This window comes from Citrus sinensis, chromosome 3 (genome assembly GCF_022201045.2).
Source record: "Citrus sinensis cultivar Valencia sweet orange chromosome 3, DVS_A1.0, whole genome shotgun sequence".
Lineage (NCBI taxonomy): Eukaryota > Viridiplantae > Streptophyta > Magnoliopsida > Sapindales > Rutaceae > Citrus > Citrus sinensis.
In genome coordinates, this window is record NC_068558.1 from 32542574 (window position 1) to 32563307 (window position 20734).

A 20734-nucleotide genomic window follows, 5' to 3' on the forward strand; every position below is an offset into this window, starting at 1 on the left:
ACATTCCCCAGAGTATTTTTCTTTCAAGCTTTGAAGAAATGAACAGGAAGAGAGCAACTCTCTTATGGTTTCATTTGTCGGGTCATAAATTAAGATTTCCCAATTATATGAACTTCATATTTGTTTCTCCGAAAGGTGAGAAGGGCAAAATCTAAATCTACTCTTAATCCTCTTATATTTTGATTTTGGTGGTCAATTAAAGAAAATAGATTAAGAAACACTCATTCGAGCTTCTGAAGATAAATTTAAACTTTTTGGAAGAGTAATAAATTTTTAAGAGTTATAAAGAATTCTTTTTATTTCACAACTAATGTGATTTAAAAGTCACGATATGGGCCACTTGGGCTTTAGCCCAATGGTGAACTATTGTCAAAATTAAGAAGAATTATGAAGGTAGTGATTCGAGTCTTCATAAACTCAAACTCCCTCAATTACGTAAAAAATTGTGTAAAATTAATTTGTAAGTTTTTCTCCCTTACGAAATGCGAGTGGAGCAGAGACATCCCTCGTCTGTGAGGGTCATATGTCTGGGCATGTACTTCACATAATTAATGTAATAATATAAGTCCCAAGTTATATATCTGATTATAAATATCAGTGTAATGTCTACTCTAATAGTAATTATAAATTTCTATATAATATAATAATTTGATGTGTATTAAAAAAAAATCATGACATGGCAATACCAAATAAAACCTTAATTGTTACTTATTAACTATTTCTCATCTGTCATTTCTATGTTTCATAATGTATGTTCCGAGTTGTACCATTCTCTTTAATTATACGAAGATTTGGTATGGTTGCTTTGTTGATGCGAGATTCTGGTTACGCCTTCCAACGACCAGGATGTCTGCTCGATCAACCTCACCTCGATCAGGATCTCTCCTCGTACGCTTTCTTCTCTAAGTATCCCTGCGTCCACAGAAACAGGTCAGAGCACGCCGGTTGTTTTCCCGGCGTAAACCCTCCGACGCTCAAGTCAGATATGAAGTTCTGGGAACGCTTGCCACGGATCTTATGGCTTTTCACTAATCTCAGACCTTCTAGTTCTCTCTTTTCTTAGTTCAAATAGCAAAAAATCTCACCATTTTACCTTTGTTGGCTACCTTTTTATAGGCTTCCTCTGAGTCCCGATCTTCCACAGTTTACGCCCGTTATTCTCCTCACCCTCGGATGTGGATGCCCCATTGTCGTCATTGTGGGCAAATGGAGATGAACCTCGTGCCTTGACTCTCGGATAGGAAGGCACGTCTTGCCAACTGCCGTTGACCGGGTCTCCTCGCCTCGACCCTTAGCAGGAATGACCTTATGCCTCTAACAGGAATTCGGCCTCGCGAATGGCATATTCGTGGACGAGGAGAATATTCCTGCTCGCAGAACTCCGCCACCAAACACCTGCTCATCACGTCTGGTCTCCTCGATGTATTTCCCTCAAACATGCTTAATCCATCAAATGGATTTGTTCGACATATTTACCAAAGATCAATCTATAAATAAATGTACAAGAATATGTAAGATAACAAATTGCGAATAAGCCTATTTTAATTTAATTTTTTTCTTAAAATTTTGACATAAAATTTGAATTATTAATTTTATATAATTAAATAATAGATTTTTAAAGTCCGAAATATTATTTAATGATGTCGAATCATCTAAGTATTAGATAATATAAAATTAATAGAATATTTAAAATAAGATAATAGTTATGGTATAGTAATTCCATCTTAGAGCATTGGTGATGGCCGTTAAATTATATTAATAAGTATAAATTTAATATTTTTTTTATAATCTTAGCAGTGTTCCACTGTAGTCTGTAAAGTAATTTCAACGTAACCGACCGTTGAGATAAAATAACTTCACATCATAAATAATTGTTAATAAAATAAAATTAAAAAAAAATGAGAGAAAGGTGAAAGTGGACAAAAGAGAAGAGGGTGGACAATGGGCACTTGGACGAGAGCGAGAGGAATATGTGTAATGATTGTAGTGGGAGTGTTTGCATGGATGGGCCCCACTCCGTGACCTCTCCTTTTTTGTGACTCTCATTTTCATACACCCTCTCTCCTTGATTTTTTCTAATTTTTCTTTTACAAAAATTTTTTTATTTTATTCACAATTCTTTAATTAAATATTCTCTTTCTCCATCTCTCTCAAATAATTAATACACCTCATCCTTTTCAACTTAACCCCCCAAAAAAAAAAATTAAAAGAAATTCAACATCACAAAAAAAAATATTTTTTTAATAGACAATAACATGGGAGTACTTAGTGATTTATATTTTCTCAAATAAGAATATAGTTTGTATATTTATGTCAATAGGACCCTATCCCATATTGAAATGACCCAACTCTCAAGTAACCCATCAGCATTGAATCACCATGGAAGTCTTTGTTAATTGTCGGTGTGACCGTGGCCATCAAGGCGTCAACATGTATTATTATATATACACAATACATTTATGAGGATGTTATATTTAGTAACTAGCATATATATAGTAATATATGGAGTATGACAATATAAAAATATACTAGTGTTAATACTATTTACGTATTTATCTAAATTCATAATATCACAATATTTGAATAAGTTGTAAAATCTCTTGAAATTATACTATATGATTATCATTTGAATTTCACTCATATTAGAGCATGTGATAAATATAATATTAGGATTGATAATAAAAACTTTAAAATGTAATAAATCTATATTTTTTTAAGGTTCAGCTATGTTGAAGTATTTCTAATATAGAGCAATTCCCAAAATCATTTGATACATGTAGTTAAATTTAAAATAATTATAACAACGTATATCTAACAGTTCTAAAAAATTATTTTACATTGTAGATATTTTAACGTAACAATTATTATTTTTTTGAAGAATAATTTAATTAATTACCTTGTTATCGTGAAAATAAGGAATCAAACCGACAACTTCATTAACATGAAAGCAAGGAGTCAAAGTGGCAAACTTTCAAATTTAAGTGGACACGATTACTTTGGGTGGGATGGGATGAGACAGGATTGGGGACCTATCTGATAAAAATGAATAAGCTTGGTCCTTAATCATGAAACCATAGAACATTAGGGCCAGATTTTATTAATTCCATTAAAAAATAGGCAATTATTTTGGTATCTAAATTTCTCTCCTCCCAAAACCACCCAAAACAGAGTGGGTTTCTTTCTCCCCTCTCTGAGTTTCATCTGTCTTCCCATTTCTCAATCTGGTTAGCTCCATTTCTTTCATGTATTGCTGTTTCTACATCTTTTCTAATCTGTTTTATTAACTTTTATAAAATTTTTGACTTAATCCACAGCTAATGATTTTTTTTTCTCCAATTGCTTTGTATAATCATTTTCTGCTTCTGGGTTTGTTTATTCATATATTGATGGACATGGGTTTTTTTTTCAGGGTTGTTATTGGTTCAATGAAAATTTGTAGTGGATTTTGTGAAGAAAGGGGTTTCTAGGGTTTCGTAGTTAATGGAACTTTGGTGGATCTGAGTTGTTTGTTCATTCCGTGTTAGATGTCATGGGTTTGCTTGCTTTGATGTTTTGATGATTGGTTAGTGTCAATTCAGATCTTTTAAGAAGAGCAAATTATGATATTTGTTGTATAAATATCTTCTTTTTTCGGTTTGTTCTTTTGGTAAGTGGAATTTTCGGTTCAGTTTGCTTTTTTTCGTAAGGATGATATCCGGAATAGTTGAATGACAAAAGGAATATAAGGAAAACAGGGTATTCAAAGTTTTTGGCAATAGGCATCTGTTTTTGATGGAATAGGGATTTTGAGGAAGGAGTCATTTTGAAAGTATTGCCTATATTAGGTGCTTGACTTTTGTTCTTTTCAATGTATCAATTGTTGTTTGATGAGGACTGAGTGTTTATTTCATTAGGAGTTTTTAGATCTTGGAGGATTGGCAGGGTTGTGTAGAGGTTAAGAATGGTAAAGGAGAGATTTTTTGTATCGAAGAACGATAATATGTATTTGGAGGATGGGATTGATCATGAAGAACCCTTTTGTGCTGAAATGGAAGCTGATGAGAATGAGACTGGAACTCCAGCAAATGAAGTTCATGGTTTTACATCGGAAGGAAGCGAGGGAAGTAATGTTGTGTTTTCCAGAGAAGCACCCCTGATTAGTAAAGAGTCAAGAATATCCAGTGGTTGTAGTTGTAGTGCAAAGAATCTGAAATCAAGGAGGATAATTGCAACAGATTCTGATTTTGCTACAGAGAAAATTGGGCATGAAAAAAAACTCAGTAAATCAGAGAGGGTTGAGCTGGGCAAGATGTTTCAAAGTGCGATGAGTTCCCATGATTGGGAACTTGCAGAGAGTCTGATTTTATTGGCAGATCCACATACCCTTAATGATGCATTATGCATTACGCTGGACTCCATTTGGTTCTTGAGGACACAGCAAGAGCTTCATGGAGTGACAGGATTGATTAAGAAGATAATTGCTAATGGTGCTTATGACTTTACAAGAGCAGCCCTCAGGACTTCATTTCTTGCCTCATGTGTTTCAGCTTGCCAGAGCAGAACAATGAGTCTTCAAGACACAGTAACTGTTATGGCCCAGAGGTAATCAAGTTCATACTTTTTAGTAATAGATGGAAGAATAGTTTTTTTCCTCCACTCTTTTCTTTTTGTTCGGTGGAATTCATCAGAATTTTTAAATGGACTCTTTGAACAAGAGGGCCTGCTTGATGCACGTGTATTTCCTTAATTAATCTATAAAAGAAACCAGGCTGTTGTTTGGTTTGATGGGTCTATGCATTTGGGGAAAAAGCTTGCTTTGTATGCAAGGAATTAAGAGAATTGTTTTGAGTTTGAATTAAGAGTGGAAAAGATACTGTAAAGAATCAGAGTGAGAAAAAGAGAGGAAAAGAGAAGGCACAAAGCTTGAGCAATAAACCATATCAGTTAATGCTACTTCAACTAAGTGCTGGAAAATAACTGATAACATACATATTTCTGAACTTTTGAAGTATTTCTTAACCTTCTCAGAACATGAAACTAGCTACTTAGAATGCAATGGATGAGAGCTTGAATCAGAAATCAATTCTAAGCAACAGAACTTCAAATGCACTAATCAGATTATAGATTGACTTTATTTTTGACTGATGGATTCATAATTATGCAATTCTCACCATTGGTTGCTTGATAGTGTGTGAACATGAACTAATAATACTTAATATAGAAACTAGGAGTACAGTGAAATCCTTTGCTGGGGTTGCTTTATCAAAAATACCATCTTTTTGCCCTGTCTCACTCCCTGTTGTAAACTGTTTTGTTTCCTTTTGTTGTTTTGAGAATTCTTTGATGGGGCAAACGTGAATAGACGGTTCTTGACTTCTGTCTTAGATGTTGGATAAAATCCTACCTTTTATTCATTTCTATTACAAAAATAAATCTTTTCTTTTTATCCCAAAGAAAGGCAAAAAAATTGGCTTTTATGTGTATACCTGTGGATGTGCTTTTGGAAAAATATTTACATGCAAATATACAATTGGACATTCATTGCATTGTTCTTATGAATTGGTTTCTACTTTTGGGAAGGTTTGCTAGTTGAAATAAACTCCCTTGTCTAAAGAGGGTGTGAATTGTATTTACACTAAACTGCAGGGAATGAAAATTGAGTTCTCGTTCACCCTTAGAATTCATTTGATGTTAGTACATCAAATTTTTGCAACATCTGATGTTTTGTCAACATATCTATTAGAACATTTCTGTTAACATACTGTTGGCATACTTGTTTACTTCATTGTTCCATCTCACCAGGCTCAATGAGCGTCTCCAGGAGTGCAATGGAGATGAGGTACTGAAGGCAGAGGCTGGTGCTAAAGTTCAAAAGTTTACTGAATGGGCTCTCAGATGTATAGGCTTCCATTCTCGTTGCAATGACAATTGTGATGCAGTGAGTCACAGTTCAGCTGTTGAGATCCAACTCCAGTTATCCGCATTTAAGACATTCCTAGATCTCGCAGGCAATCAACTTACTGGAAAAGATTTCACAGAGGCTTTCGATGCTGCTTGCTTTCCTCTTACTCTCTTCTCTAGCTCTTTTGACCCCGGTTGGGCATCTGGGATATCAGCTACTGTGATACAAGGACTGCTGGGTTTGTTGGTGGAAGGTGGTGCAGACAATGTTAACCAGTGTTTCCTCGAAGCCTCACGATTTGGGAGTACAGAACTTGTTCGCATCTTATTGCAGGTAGATATATTCTCTATCGTAAAGTTTCACTGTTAACTTATACAACAAGTGTGTTTCAGCCAGTTGGATAGTTCAAGCAGCATTCGAAACATATATTTTTTGATAGAAATAATTTGAACACTTCTATAAGCAAATTTGGTGCTATATAGAGCATAACCAAGTTACATGGTAGTACATTAGAGGTTGAACCTGTTTCATTCCTCACAAGAAACATATAGATTTTCAAATTTTACAGCATATACGACTCTTACCTTAGCTCCACTCTGATTTTTCCTTGTCAGCCTTTGTCTGATGATCCAATAAATTTAGGAGTTGGTACAGGGAAAGTGAATGCAAATTATTAACATTCCAAATAAAGAGTTTTTTTTCATGAAATTTGCTTCCCCTTCCCCTTCCCCTACTAACTTTTACTGTTTCTGTCAATGTACAGGTTAATAAACTGTTCCATTCACAAATATTTGTCCATCCTTGAAATTTTGAAAAACACTATTCACTGCATCTATTAATACATGATGCTCACACATGCATGACTGTTCCACTTTCCTTTTAAGGAAAAAATTTAAGTACTGTGTTTAAAAAAAAAAATTGTGCTTTTCATTGCATGAAACTTACTTTGTGATCTATAATTTGTTATGCTTTCACCAAGATTAACTAACATTTTTGTTCATAATTCTGTTTTGCTATGCTGGATTTATTTGATTAGATTGCCCAAAGGAACAGTTTGGATGTTGATGTCGATCTGGCCTTGGGTTTTGCTTCACATTATTGCAAGATTGGTACAATGGAGTGTCTGGTGGAAGAAGGTAACGCCGTGGCTTTCTTGGGTCCTTTGATGAGAGCAGCTGAGAGGGGTTGCATGCAGGTTGTCCAGTGGTTTGTGAAAAGGGGTTGCCGCGATATGGATCTCTGCCTTGCCCTTACAGCTGCCACGTCCAGTAGCCAAGTTGAAGTTGCTGCCTATCTCCTCCCTCATGTCCCTCAGCATGTCCTAGCAGCCCTCAGCATTGAGATTCTCAAGGCTGCTGGTGAAAGGAGTGGTGGTTCTCTTGATGGTGTGGCATTTCTTCTCCATTCTGATTTCTTAGGTGACCCAGCTGCTACCTATGCAGTTGCAGACAGCATTGCTAGGTCTGATGATGAGGGTGTTGCTCCTGACCTGAAGGTTTTTCTTCGGGAGCACTGGTCAGAGGCAGCTTTCTTGGATGGATTAAAGCAAGGGGATGTCCATTACATGAATCTATTAAGGATTTTGAAGTGGGGTGAATCTCCTATTTGCTTAAGAGATCTGCCAGGCCCTCTGAGGGTGGCAATTACATACCTGCCACTGTATAGAGAGTGTGTCAAGGCAGGTGGTCATTTGCTATCTCAAAGGCTAAGAGGGCAACTTGTCGAAGCCGTGAGAAGGCTTGGAGGTGGGGTGTTGGAAGAGGTAAGCCATGGCAGACAGCTCTTGGCAATTTTGGAACATCACCTCCCTCCATTTTTGGTCCAACCTGCTTGCACTGGTTAGCAAATTTTAACTCTCGGGTTTAAGAATTTCACTTCACTTTTTACCTCAATATCTCCATGTGTTATAGATAATAATAACGTAATACCTGTGTTAAAGGCAACGGCAAAGCTTTAAATGTTTGTCCAATTTTCCTTCCATCATGTGGTTGGCTGAAATCCTTAGTTCTCTCTGTAGTCTGCAATTTTCATGTGGCTTAATATGTGTGATATTTTGATGGATATGCGTGTTGATCTATTTTGTAAGACACAAAGCAACTGTTTGACGCAAAAAGAGTTAATATATAATGGGAATGTATATTGTAACACTCTTCTTGTTCTTAAGCTCTTTGTTCATTTTCCAAATCCTTCTGATCCAATTACCAGTATTTACAACAGAAAATTTGTAGATAGTTCTGTTATGCCACTGCTTGACTATCTGGGATAGAATACCAATTCCTTTTCCCCCTTTAAATATACAACGAGGGGACTTGAATGAACTCTTTTTATGCTTGTGGACATTTTTTTTTTTTTAAAGGTAGGAAGTTGGAGAAATCCTAAATTGATTTTGTAGCTCCCATTTTTTTTTTATAGAATTTCAACTTTAGTGGCCCGTTAAAATGAGCTGTGCGAGAATTACTTAAGTTCATAATTCATGGAGCATGCATGTGGAAACTTAGACATTATTAAAAAAAATGGAGAAAAGAAAAGACTTTGTTTTTTAACACGTTATAAATGTTTGCAAATCCAAATATTCATACAAATCAAACTTAGGAAGGCTGATATGTTTTTGCTTTCAAATGTTGACAACAAAACGCACTTTCAACTCCAACCCATTTAAGCCCTTGGTATGGTCGGCTGGCTTAGATGTTGTTTAAATCATTCTTTAGCCCCAAAAGAACTGGTGTTCCACATGGTGTTTGACCGCAGCAAGTGGTAGGGGATATGAATTTGATCAAGAAAATGGTCTTAGATCTGTAAAATTTTCCCCCTCTTGTTTCGCGTAATGGTCTCTCTAGTTGGCATGCACAAATCTCCACAAAAATAAAAAGAAAAAAAAAACAAAAAGGGAAAAAAAATTGCTTTTTGAAAATGTTGCCTTGCGTTTGGATTTGGAAATGGAAATGGAAAGATCTCGCCTCTAGTTGTTTGATTTATGAACCTTTAAAAGCCATTAAAAAAATGCTTTACTTCCCTTTTCTGGAAAAGTAGCCACCAGCCTAGGCGGATCAAATCAAGCTCTTGTTATTAATTTTTTAATGGGTTTGGTCAATAATGAAGCAAGTGACAAAATCATGACATAATGTCATGCTCCATTTCACCTTTGATGCTATGATCTCGTCACTTCCAACATTCTTAATTTATTGGTGCAAAAAAGTTAATTAATTATTTCAACGTTCGTTATTAAAGAATCTTTTTAATTTAAATTTTGTAAAGATAAGATTATGCCTGCATTGTAAAGATTTTCTTGGAATGCATAAGATTTTATGTTTTGAATCATATAAAATGACAAATGTTTATCAGCTCTTCCAAGAACTATTGTAATTTTAGGAGTATAAAATACTCACCAAATTCTGATATCTATAATTTTCTTTTTTTCCAATGACTACAGCCCATAGGTGAGATACCCATTTTTTTTTTCCTAAGGAAACAAGATTAGTAGCATGGGAATTGCTAGCTAGGCATTGGGGTAGCAATTCAAGTTCACACATTATGTTAAATTTATGTTTACATAAATTTATCTCATTTATTAACTGGGTCAAGAATTTTAAACACAAACTCAACCATTAATTAATTATATCATTTGGTATGAATATAACTACAACAATTTCAAAATATGGTAAGAATAAATATAGTTATAATGATAAAAATTAAGTCAACATGATACAATTAATCGATTAATATATGGTGTCATAAGCAACAAATGACCACCCTTTAAAAAAAATGAAGAAGAAGAAGGAAGGAAGGAAACAAAAGCAAATGAACCACTCGGCTCAGCTCGAGTGGCCAGGGCTGCTGCCCTCCAACTTGGAGGGCAGCAGTTCGAACCCCCACAAAAGTATTGTGGGGGTATTTCCTTCCTCAATTAATTTGAGTGAAGGTAGTCTTCTCCCTTACCCATGAGTGAGGAGTAGACATCCCTCGAATATTTGTGAGGGTTAAAATCTGGGCAGAGCTCCATTAGCAATGATGTAAGTTGGTCCCAGTAATAGTCTGATTTGTAAATATCAGTTATAGTCTCATGTATATGAGTTGTAATATGAGCAATAGTCTCATGTAATCAAAAAAAAAAGAATTGAAAGATGCATAAGATCAATAGTGATAATGAATAAAATCATAAAGAAGCCCTTTGGTATTAATTACATTCTTCTTCAAATGCATTGCATTTTTCTTCAATTTGGGTCTGCAATATGCAGTTGGATTGTTACAATCAGCGAGTCACATGCCACCAACGACATTCATGGATCATCCCAATTTTTTTTTTTTTTTTTAAAAAGAACCACCACCAAAATAAACATAATTCATGGCTTTATGCATGTATGTTATTCATGCAACCGTTTCAAGAAATATATGCTTAGCCGACTGAATCTAAATTCAAACCGTGTGCCACGGATTGGTTTCCTTGTGGCAAAATAATAAACTACTAACGTTCATGTACCCTGCATTACTATTATAAAACAACTTGACAAGCTCAAGGGATTTCGAGTTTGACGAAAATTTCATTCAACCCTCTAAATCTTATGGAAGCTCGAAATTTGTAACATCGAATGTAAACAAACTTGGTCAAAGTACCCGAAACGAGATACTTATAACATGAAACGAAAAACTTATAACATGTAATACTAATGCTCCAAATAACATTTAACATGAGCTTGTTACAAGAAGTGATATGCTCATGACTTATTATTCTAAGGTTCTACTTCTATGTCACTAATCTTGCGGTTACAGTATTGTCTTTCAGCCAATGGTATAAGCACAAACTTGAGTCAAGAGACAATCTGTGCATCTTCAAGGCTGAGGAATCTAGCGGGACAGGCTGATGATTTAGAAAATAACAAACAAATTTTATCCGGTTTTTCCTGACTTCAAAAGACTTACAAAAATATTTATGATCATAAAACGGGTGCGATTATGAACAGCAACACCATTTACACGTACGTGGAAGTTATATCTCTTACATTAGAAGGCATGAATGCCAAGACCAAAAGCACGGCTAGAATACCTATAGGAACCAGAAGCAGCAGGAATGGCGGGGGCGGCAAGGGCGGAAGCACCAATGGCAGGATCAGCAATGAGGCCGTCAGACATACGAGCAAAAGCAATGATTCCAGGGTGAAATAGCTTGCCGAAAACAGTTTTCTGGATGCCCCTTGCGAGTAACTTCGGTGATACTCAACTTTCCTCTTCTCGACCGGAGGAGTTGCAATTTTTCTTACACCACGATCCATAATGCTGGTCGGATATCGATCTTGCAAGTTTATAATGCCCTTTGATAGTCTCTGTCTCGACTCAGAATTATCAGAATTCATTTACTATGATCAGTTGCCCCGGCTCACCAAGACCCCAGATTAGATCAAGTCCTTTTAAATACGAAGGCTAAAATGCAGCTCAACCCAGATATCAAAATGTGGTCAAGGTAAATGTACGGAAAACCGATGAGAACCCAGATTCTAATATGCGGCCAAATTTTAAACAGCGATGATCACAAAATGCCTTCAAATGCCCAGCGATCCAGGATGAAACCAGATTCTGAAATGTGGCCTAATTCCAACAGCCTCCTTGACAATATCCAACAAGCAGATTCAAATGTGCAAATGGCTACCTATCTTTGAAGAAACTCTTTTATCTTTCTCAGAAACTAATATCTAATGATCACAATTGGAACTTGATAAGATTCAAAGTTCAAACCCCCAACAAAGATTATGAGAATTCAGCTGCCAGCCTTTTCGTCCCCAGTAATCCAACGGTCCTTCAAATTCCTGTTAGTTCAACAAAGAAAAAGAGACTCAATCAGCATACAATAATAAAACATCATCTTATACGAAACCAAATCAAGCCCTAATTTTTCAGCCACAAAAACTCGTCTTTGATCATACGAAAACATTAAAAAATACCCAATAGTACCAAAAATTAGGCCTGTTTCTGAAAAGAAAAGTGCAAAGAAAATGATTTGCAACAAACCCAATTCGCCATAAATGAAGTACAATAAAATAAACAATACCCAGGAATGAATTCACAAACTTGTGAGGGAAAATCAATACCTTTGATGTATTAGAGCTTGAAGGTGATTATGATTTCTGATGGCAAGAAGGGTCACAAAATGAAATTTCCCCAGTGAAGCTTTGTTTATGTTTAAGCAATCTTTGAACCTCAATACTGAAGCCCACAAGGTCTCAACCTGGAAATCACCTCTTTTTTATCCTACAAAAAATTTCTCTCTCCTTCTCTCCGTACTTGCAATTTTCCTTTTTTCTTTTTCAAAAACAATTACATGGAAATATAAAGAAAGAGAAAAAAAACATGGAGAATTTAAAATGTTGCGGTAGTGAAGCTTACAAGGAAGGAAGGAATGAGGAAAGTGAAAACGAAATGAATCTGTATTAGGAATGGAAAGTTGAATTTAGATAGGATTTTGGCCTTGCTTTGTTTCACTGAATTTGTATCTAAACGTATTTGATTTTCAATTTTAATTGCAAGAGCTTTTTAATTGCTCACCGATTTATTAAATTTTTTTTTTTGGTTATTATTATGTTTTTGCGGTTAGATTCAGTGAATTTTCAAATGTTAAGACTTCAAGTGGGGTTGCTGCTGACAAAACCCAGTTGCTGGTTTTGGAAAAAAATGAATGAGTGTGTTGAGTTGTGTCTCCCAAGGTTCACTTCCCTTGGACATCTTTTTTTTTTTTTCCTCTTTATCAAGCTTTTTAAAATTAAACATCTCTCTAGAAATTCACATTTTCTCTCTCTCTTTCCTTTTATATCACCACCTACTTTATTGCTTCTTATTCCCATTTATGGGTCCCATTACCATTAATATTGCCTCCGAAATTAATTCATTTCTAATTTCTATTTTCTAATTATGTGAGTGAATAATAAATACATCTTACGGTCCAACCACCATCACTAAGGTTGTTTCAGCTATTGTTTAGCTAACGTTGGATGATAAAAAAATTAATAAATTAATGAAATGTGAATATGTTCAAATGTTATGCTAGGGGAAAAAAAATCATCTATTTGAAGTTATTAAATGATTCAATTAGATTATATGAAGACAACTTATTCCTCTAAGAAAGAAAAATAGCACCCCTAAAGTAAAGCGATAGTATGATAGTGTCTAAGATGTGAGGTAGAGTGATTATGAAGTATCATAGTCACATCTTATCTTATAACAATTATATTGACAACGATCTTTTAATAATAAAAGGTAATTTTAAAAGTATTGTATTTCATAATTTAAATATTATTAGATAATTAAAAAAATTACAAAATTTAATCATTTAATGATGTCCATCAATAGGATACAAGATCTCTGAAATCATAGTGTAGGTATTCATAAACTTTTTATTAATATTAAGATGTGTTATAATGTAAAAACTTGGAGAATATGAGAAAAACTTGGTGTATTAATGATTTATAGTAGTTGTATTGTTCCAAGTCAAGTGGACATTGCACGTAACTGTATTTATTTATCTCAAATGGGCCCATTTAGCTAAATTTCTTGGCTATATTTGTTTCTTAATTACTTCGCACAGTCTTTAAGCGTTTATTTTATCTTTTTTTTTCTTTTTATATATTCTTTAACTATTTCTTCTAGGTTTGTATGTTCTATTTTATTTTAAACTCGACAGCGAAATAAATCAATTGAAATATACGTTGATTGTTGTACAACTTGTGGGCATAAGACAAAGAATTTAATTGGATGTGACAGAGTGAACCAATCGTATCAACAAACCCAAGATTTATTCATAATAGAACCTTTATAGTCCTTGATCTATGAAATTATTAATTTTTTTAATTATGAAAATTTTGAATTTTACCCAATTTGAAAATACTTCTAATATAGTAATACAGTATTTTAATTTTTAAAAAATCCACGCTTGCCCTTTTTTTTTTTTTTACATTTTAACAAAATCCATTCTTAAACGAAAAGATTTATATTCTGAATCCATATTATCTCCAATATTTCCTGGATCTATAGAACAAAAAGAATTTTAAACAATGACACCAACCAAAAAAAAAAAATTCAAACTCTCCTATAATTCCTTTATCTGATTGTATGATTTGCTTTCAGAAAAGTCACAAATAATGCAACTACAAAAATGCAAGTAAAGAAACTCATTCTCAACTTGTCTTACTCAAGTTGATCATATTAGTCCAAATTATAAATTATTATTATTATTTTTTTTAAGTCTGTTATACACAGATATTACTGACATTACATCAGACATTACAATTAATATTTACAATCATACTATATAACTGGGACCACCATCATACATTGACACACTGAAGTATATGCCCAGATATTTTTAACCCTCTCTAATATTCGAGGGGTGCCTGCTCCACTCACATTTCGTAAGGGAGAGACTGTCTCCACTCAATTAATTGATAATTGAAGAAGAACTGAAACTAACCTCCATAATGCTCTTATGGAGGCTCAAACCCTTGCACGAGACTCGAACCCTTGCACTCAACATTGTAAGTGCAAGGCTTCTCCCATTGGACCAAAGGCCCATTGGTCCAAATTATAAATTATTAACCTGCCTAAACGATGTGGTTAGGCCAGTGGGATTCAAGAAATGGCAGTCTATTATTTATATTTGCAAACAAATTTTCACGTCAAGTGGCACTCTACATATACACACGGAGATAAGACCACAATAATGTCTTTAATTAAAATTCGTGTATATCGTAAAGGCGACAATGAGATACATTTGCTCATATGCAAAACATGGGATGGGCACATGCCATGCTCTGACATTCGTTGCCTTTTCCATTCAGTGCATCTCCGTGCAACTTGCAATTCAATTCCTCGTACAAAACCCATGTATACTTGTCACGTATCTCAATATATAGTTTGAATTTTTATTTTTAATTCTTTTTTAATTAAATATACGCTAGAGACATTAATATAATATATTATTTGCAAGTGTAAGATATGGATCAATATGGGCATTGCATGCCCTATCCAGACTCCACTTGTTTTGAAAACAAGCTGCTTTGCCGCGGGATTGCAAATTCATGTGTTGATTTGATTGAATGTTTTTGGAAGATCTTTTTAGGAATTTAGGATCGTGCATGCATCATCCACTACCACTATTAGAAGAATAGAAGGCAAGACTTTGTGGTGTGTACATCTAGAAACTGATCTGCAAATTAAGAAAAGTATTACGTGTTTTGTTTTAGGACTTGGTAGAGAAAGATTTGATGGAAACTCGATTTGATATCACGCGTCGTTCATTCTTCAGAGTTTTGTTTTTTTCAGGGATTTACTTTTAGACTTTGTGCAGGCGCCGTTCGCTTTAACCAATCAGTTTTAGGTTTCATGATCCAAAACACATTTACTTGACTAATAAAATCCCAAAATTTATAAACTAATAATTAAAATTATTTCTAGTTAACAATGAGAGATAGTACAATTTATAGTTATTGGTAGTAATAGTAATCAAAGTTGTTGTTTTTTTTCTCCCTCTTTTTCCCTTTTACGAAAATGTTAGGCGAGTAATTTGAAGAATTGAAAGGATATCAAAATGGTATTATCTAACACATTATCTACGAGTCTGCATCATATATTAGGGTTAGGAGTTCACCAATTGAAATACAAGTCTAATACGAAACTCAACATCACACTTCACGAATATGTTCTTGATGAGTAAAGTGAGACTTTTGAAATATGTGATCACTATATTTCTTCTATTTGATATGCAATTAAATTTAGAGTCTGCTATGTTGAAACTTCTCACAGTGACTGATAATGACCATATGATCATACAAATAAATATTAAATCTTTACTTACTGTTATAATCTGAAGATCATTATCTGTGTACCGTAGTAGAACAACTCCACCGTATCTATTGCTTCAATTTTATCATCTTCTATGTAAAATAGAGTATAAAAGATTCAGATCTTGATCATTTGTTACTTATATATCATATGATCATGCATATCATAATGATCCTTTTAAATTAGGATAAATTTAGATTAATATATATAGAGAATATTCAAAGAAGACAGTGTGAAAACGGTTAATAATAAAAAAAAATAGTTGTGAAATTGTGAAGGAAGTTTCCCTTCGTAATTTTATAGAACAAACAAAAAACATTTTGCCTGTTTAGCTTGTGGAATTTGGCAAAGCAGAATACAGAGAGAATTAGGGCTTTTTCCATAGACACCAAACTCCTTCCCCACCTATTACAATATTCCAAAAGTGCTTCTTTAGCTGATGATATGTGGGTCCATTTGCAATTGTGTTAGGGAACCAAATTTTACATTTCTTAGTAGTTGATGAATATATTCTTCAAGTTCAAGGAAGCTGCAGCAATGCATGCATGGATAGAATCTGATTAATTCAAAGACGAAGTGCTTTTTCTTTTTTCCAATTCCAATTCATTGTCAATGGCTGCTTCTGATTTCTGACCAATTATGTTGCCGTGAGTTGAATTAGTATTACAGATTGTGCACACAAAATCTTCCAACATAAATTTTCTTCTTGCTGAAATTTTTTTGACTGGGTTTCTTGGTTTTGAATTTGTTTTGATCTTATCAAAAATAAACAACTAATTTCTCATTCATTGATATTTGTAATTGTATTTCTTATTAGTCTTGTCCTAGCTTGATAAAATTAATGATTCTTTTTTAATGGGGGTTTTCAAATCAATTTGCTTTAATTTGAAAAGAAAAACTCTGTTGACAAAAAAAAAATGAAAAATCTGGCACGGATCCATTTTATTTTTATTTTTTGTTAAAGTGTGGTGATTCAGCTTCTACTGTCCAACAGAATCCCACATTTGTCTTGTAATAAATTTTTAATGGATCTTTTTCTGACAAATTTTATATTTTTTTTATAGATATTACATACTTCCCATATCTTCTTTTTGTTGGTTTCTACTCTTTATTTTTATTTATGCATGTTTTCTTAGAGCAGATTGCATGTATTAGTTGTATTATATGACTCTAGCTGATAATTTACTAATAAATAGGCCAATAGAAAACTTAAATCATTTGTTAATTCATAAACACAAGTTTAAAGTGTTTTAAGACTTGAAATTTCAACAACACAAAAATCATTGAAAAGTAAAAGAGAATTTCTAATTTCTACAGAAATATACACTCCACTATTGACAATTTATAGTGCTGTTTTCAACAATGTTTTCAAAAAGTACAATCTCATGCTGTTTACTTGCTAATTGGAAACACATTCATTCAAAATTGGCCAACTACTCAATATTCTTTATATTGAACCACCAAGCGAGTTTTCCTCTTACTATTGTGTCAACTTATTTTTTTCTCTTCTAGAAATTTTATATGAGATTAGCACTGAACTATATAAAAAATACTGTGTTGTATGTTTTAATTTTTGAAAACTCATTTCCAATCAAATCTTAAAGGCACCAATAGATATGATTTAGTGGGAGAACACTTACTCTGATAATGTGTGAAAGCAAGTGTTCGAACCCTTATAAAAGCAATTATAAGGTTTTAAGTTCCTTTCTTATTTATGAAATAATTGAGTAAAGCTAGTTTTCTTCCTTATGAAATGTGAATAAATTAAATATCTCTCAAATTTATAGAGAGAAGGTAAAATTTAGATAGTGTTATATAAGATTTAATATAAATTAGTCCCTTAAGTAAAGTCAATCTTCTCTTTTACAAAATCTAAGTGCCTTGGCATCTCTTAACTATTAGAGGGAGAAAAGAGTTAAATCTAGACAATCTTATATAAGATTTAATGTAATCTAAGTGCCTTGGCATCTCTTAAATATTAGAGGGAGAAAAAAGTTAAATCTAGGCAATCTTATATAAGATTTAATGTAAACTAATTTCAGTAATTGTCTTATTATAAATATCAGTAATAATATCATATAGTATGAGTTATAATCTAAGTGCTTTCCTTTAGAAAAATTTAAAAATCAAGTCTTAATAATGCCAACACCTAATAATATAACACAAATTCCTTATATCCAAAAAGAAAAAATCACTTGAATATTAAGATTTAATATCGGTTATAGGTGAAGAACACCCTGCAATTGAAAAAATTGAATTATAAGACTTAGTGATCTAACCAAGAAATCGCTAAAGAATAAAAGTAAAAATAAATCCGCAAAAACTCTTAAAAAGCTACTCTTAACAGGTGATTTACCAAAACCACTGGGCCTTAATCCAGTGGTTACAGCCACTCCCTTACAAGTGTGAGGGAAGTGGTTCAAACACCCACATAAGAATTGTGAGGATTTAATTTAAATTTCATTCCTCATCTCGTGGGTGAAGATTGAAGTCCCTCAAATATTAGAAAGAATTAAAATCTGAGCTATACTATGTTGTACTTTATAAAAATTGATATAAACATAAACTAGTCCCAATTATTATGTGATTGTAAATACTTGTTAAAATATTATATAATATATTGTATTCTGAGCAATAGTCTCATGTAATTAAAAAAAAAATTTACTAAAAACCTGCACAATAAACTAAATGACAAACCCCCACCATACGCCATCAAAATCTCTGATACACCACTGTTAAACTTAACAAATTGCTCTAATACATGCATACCCAGTTTATTAACTTCTCATTATTCTTTCAATTTTATTTTTTTTTTCTTTTCCCCATAGGTTGATTAAAACTTTAGAGGATAAAGGTCCATAAATGCTTGGCAGCATTATCCAAAATTGAAAACAACTTTGGCCTATCTTCTTTTTCTTTTTCAAAGTGAAAATTATTATGATGAGTTGCAGAGAGAATCTGAAACCACAAAATTAAAGAAAAATGAATGGATCAAATCGCTTAACCCCATATAACCGGTCTGATTGCTTCTTGGCAACAATTCCAACTAACCAAATTTATGAAATTTGTGTCCTTTCTCTTTGTTTTAGTGGGTTGATAAAGTTAAAACACATCACTGCAAGAGATGCTCCATTATTTTGGTTATTGACCAAAGATACCGGGAAACCATGTGGCCATGCACCAAAATAATTACCTATGCTGAATTGGAGTTTCTTCTTAATTTTCTTGTTTCCTTACTATTTTTTTGAAAAAAAAATAATGTTTTAATTAATAGAAAATATGAATGAATGCCCAATAATTTGGTTCATAAAAACTGATAATATTTTATATATTTATTCATATGGCTGACATTTGAGTTTCCAAACTATACAACTTTTGCAAGTCAAATTGATCATACATTATAAAGTCATAATTTTAACGTGTTTCAGATTTTAAATATATTGATTTTGCCGTGAGTTTACCAAGCGAATTTTCATTTCTCAAGTAGTTATTTCAACATCAAATCGCACCATCAAACATTCCTTAATGGAGTAGGTTTGAAATCATATTCATATAGTTAGGCACCATAAGTTTGATACAATAATAGATTAACTCATTTTTAAAACTCTAATTAAATGTGTTAAATATTCTCGTTGTGCTATGTAAGTGTTTGGTTTTAATTCTATCTAAGCAAGGTCTCAACAATCGACTTAATCACTAATTGTAATTTCAATATTGAAAAATATATAATACAATTCTAAACAAATTTTAAGGGTTGTTTATTTAAAAAAATCAATTGAAAGTTGTACTTTAACTAAACATGATAAGATAGATTAAAGAAGTGCTTTTGGATTATCGGAAATCTGTTTGAGTAATATTGGTATTCCAAAAGGTACTGCACTCCACAATCTAGTTACCTCAGATTTATCATAATAACATGTATATGTTCTTTTTTTTTTTCTTTTAAAAGAGGCAATATCATCAAAGATATGAAAATACCAGAAAAATTATCCATGAAAGATGAAAGATGAGATGAACTAAAAACCTTATAATATGACTAATTTGACTGCTTTGTGCTTCTGCTTTAGATTCCAAGTAACCATATTAATGAAATTTTTTGTGTCAATAATGCCAAAGATATCAGGTGGAAGAGATGCTCCATTATTTTGTCCCTTGGAAAGAAAGAGAATTAATATTTGTATAAATTTTAGAATTCCATCTTGTTAATTACAATTATTAATTGGGTTTTCAAGTTTTGCACAACCAAGAAGATTTGGAGAGCCTGTTTGTGGTTGTTTTACTTTAACTTGATATTGAAAATACAACGGTTAAAGCAATTGATAAAACTTACATCTTTCACATATGATATTTTAATCTCAATAGCGTCTAAATTTAATTTTTTCCAATTTTAAACACAACTATCTAATTTATACCTTAATTCAGATATTATTTTTCCCTCTACAATATTAGAGGGACATTTCTACCTTATTTTCCCGGGAAAAAAAATGATCACCTCAACTCATTTATTTTAAAGTAATATGATAATTATAGCACGTTGCGTGAATCACAAACAATCAAACAAAAAAAAAAGGAAAAATCAACAGTAGGTGGTTCAACTCATATAGCCTTAAATAACCATTCTTACTGCTTCCTCCTTTAAATTCCAAAGAATTTATTTCGTTTCCTTTTAACCTTTTTGGGTCAATAATGTAAAGGATATCAATGGGAGATGTGCTTCATGATTTGATCCATTGAATGAACAGAGATCATGAAAGATATTGGGAATCCAAAGAGCACTCTTGTTGATACGATATGCATTGAACTTCAACCTACGCTGGTTTGTGTGGCAAGTGTAACATCCAAATATAGTAGGCTTCCTAAGCCCAATTTCGAATTACGTGATTACTTTAATCAGAATTATTATTCCTTAGACCCCACGATCTTGGGCCATTTGGTCACATGATCTTCTTGAATCAGATGACAAACCACATTTGCTCACCTGCTCATAGTTTTGTTCTGTGTTTTGGATTTGGATTCAGAAATCATAATTGA

At 33.1% G+C, this 20734-nt stretch overlaps 2 protein-coding genes across 2 annotated transcripts; one reads left to right on the forward strand and one right to left on the reverse strand.

The window, feature by feature from the left end:
• Positions 1-3057: 3057 nt before the first annotated feature.
• On the forward strand, positions 3058-8028 carry LOC102625267 (ankyrin repeat protein SKIP35). The gene is made up of 4 exons (XM_006478427.4): positions 3058-3224; positions 3410-4581; positions 5782-6214; positions 6918-8028. The coding sequence occupies exons 2-4, from the start codon at positions 3941-3943 to the stop codon at positions 7722-7724; spliced, it is 1881 nt and encodes a 626-aa protein (XP_006478490.2). The 5' UTR covers positions 3058-3224; positions 3410-3940; the 3' UTR covers positions 7725-8028.
• A 2486-nt stretch (positions 8029-10514) lies between these two features.
• Positions 10515-12372, reverse strand: LOC102624985 (protein AUXIN-REGULATED GENE INVOLVED IN ORGAN SIZE). Its single transcript, XM_006478426.4, has 2 exons — positions 11962-12372; positions 10515-11679 (listed from the first exon to the last, which is right to left on the reverse strand). The coding sequence occupies exon 2, from the start codon at positions 11227-11229 to the stop codon at positions 10849-10851; it is 381 nt and encodes a 126-aa protein (XP_006478489.2). The 5' UTR covers positions 11230-11679; positions 11962-12372; the 3' UTR covers positions 10515-10848.
• Between the last annotated feature and the right edge of the window lie 8362 nt (positions 12373-20734).

Coding starts and splice junctions, on each gene's coding strand:
- LOC102624985 (XM_006478426.4), bottom strand. CDS start 11,229: ATGAATTCTGATAATTCTGAGTCGAGACAGAGACTATCAAAGGGCATT.
- LOC102625267 (XM_006478427.4), top strand. CDS start 3,941: ATGGTAAAGGAGAGATTTTTTGTATCGAAGAACGATAATATGTATTTG. Junction 4,582..5,781: donor GTAACTGTTATGGCCCAGAG/GTAATCAAGTTC, acceptor CCATCTCACCAG/GCTCAATGAGCGTCTCCAGG. Junction 6,215..6,917: donor TTGTTCGCATCTTATTGCAG/GTAGATATATTC, acceptor TTATTTGATTAG/ATTGCCCAAAGGAACAGTTT.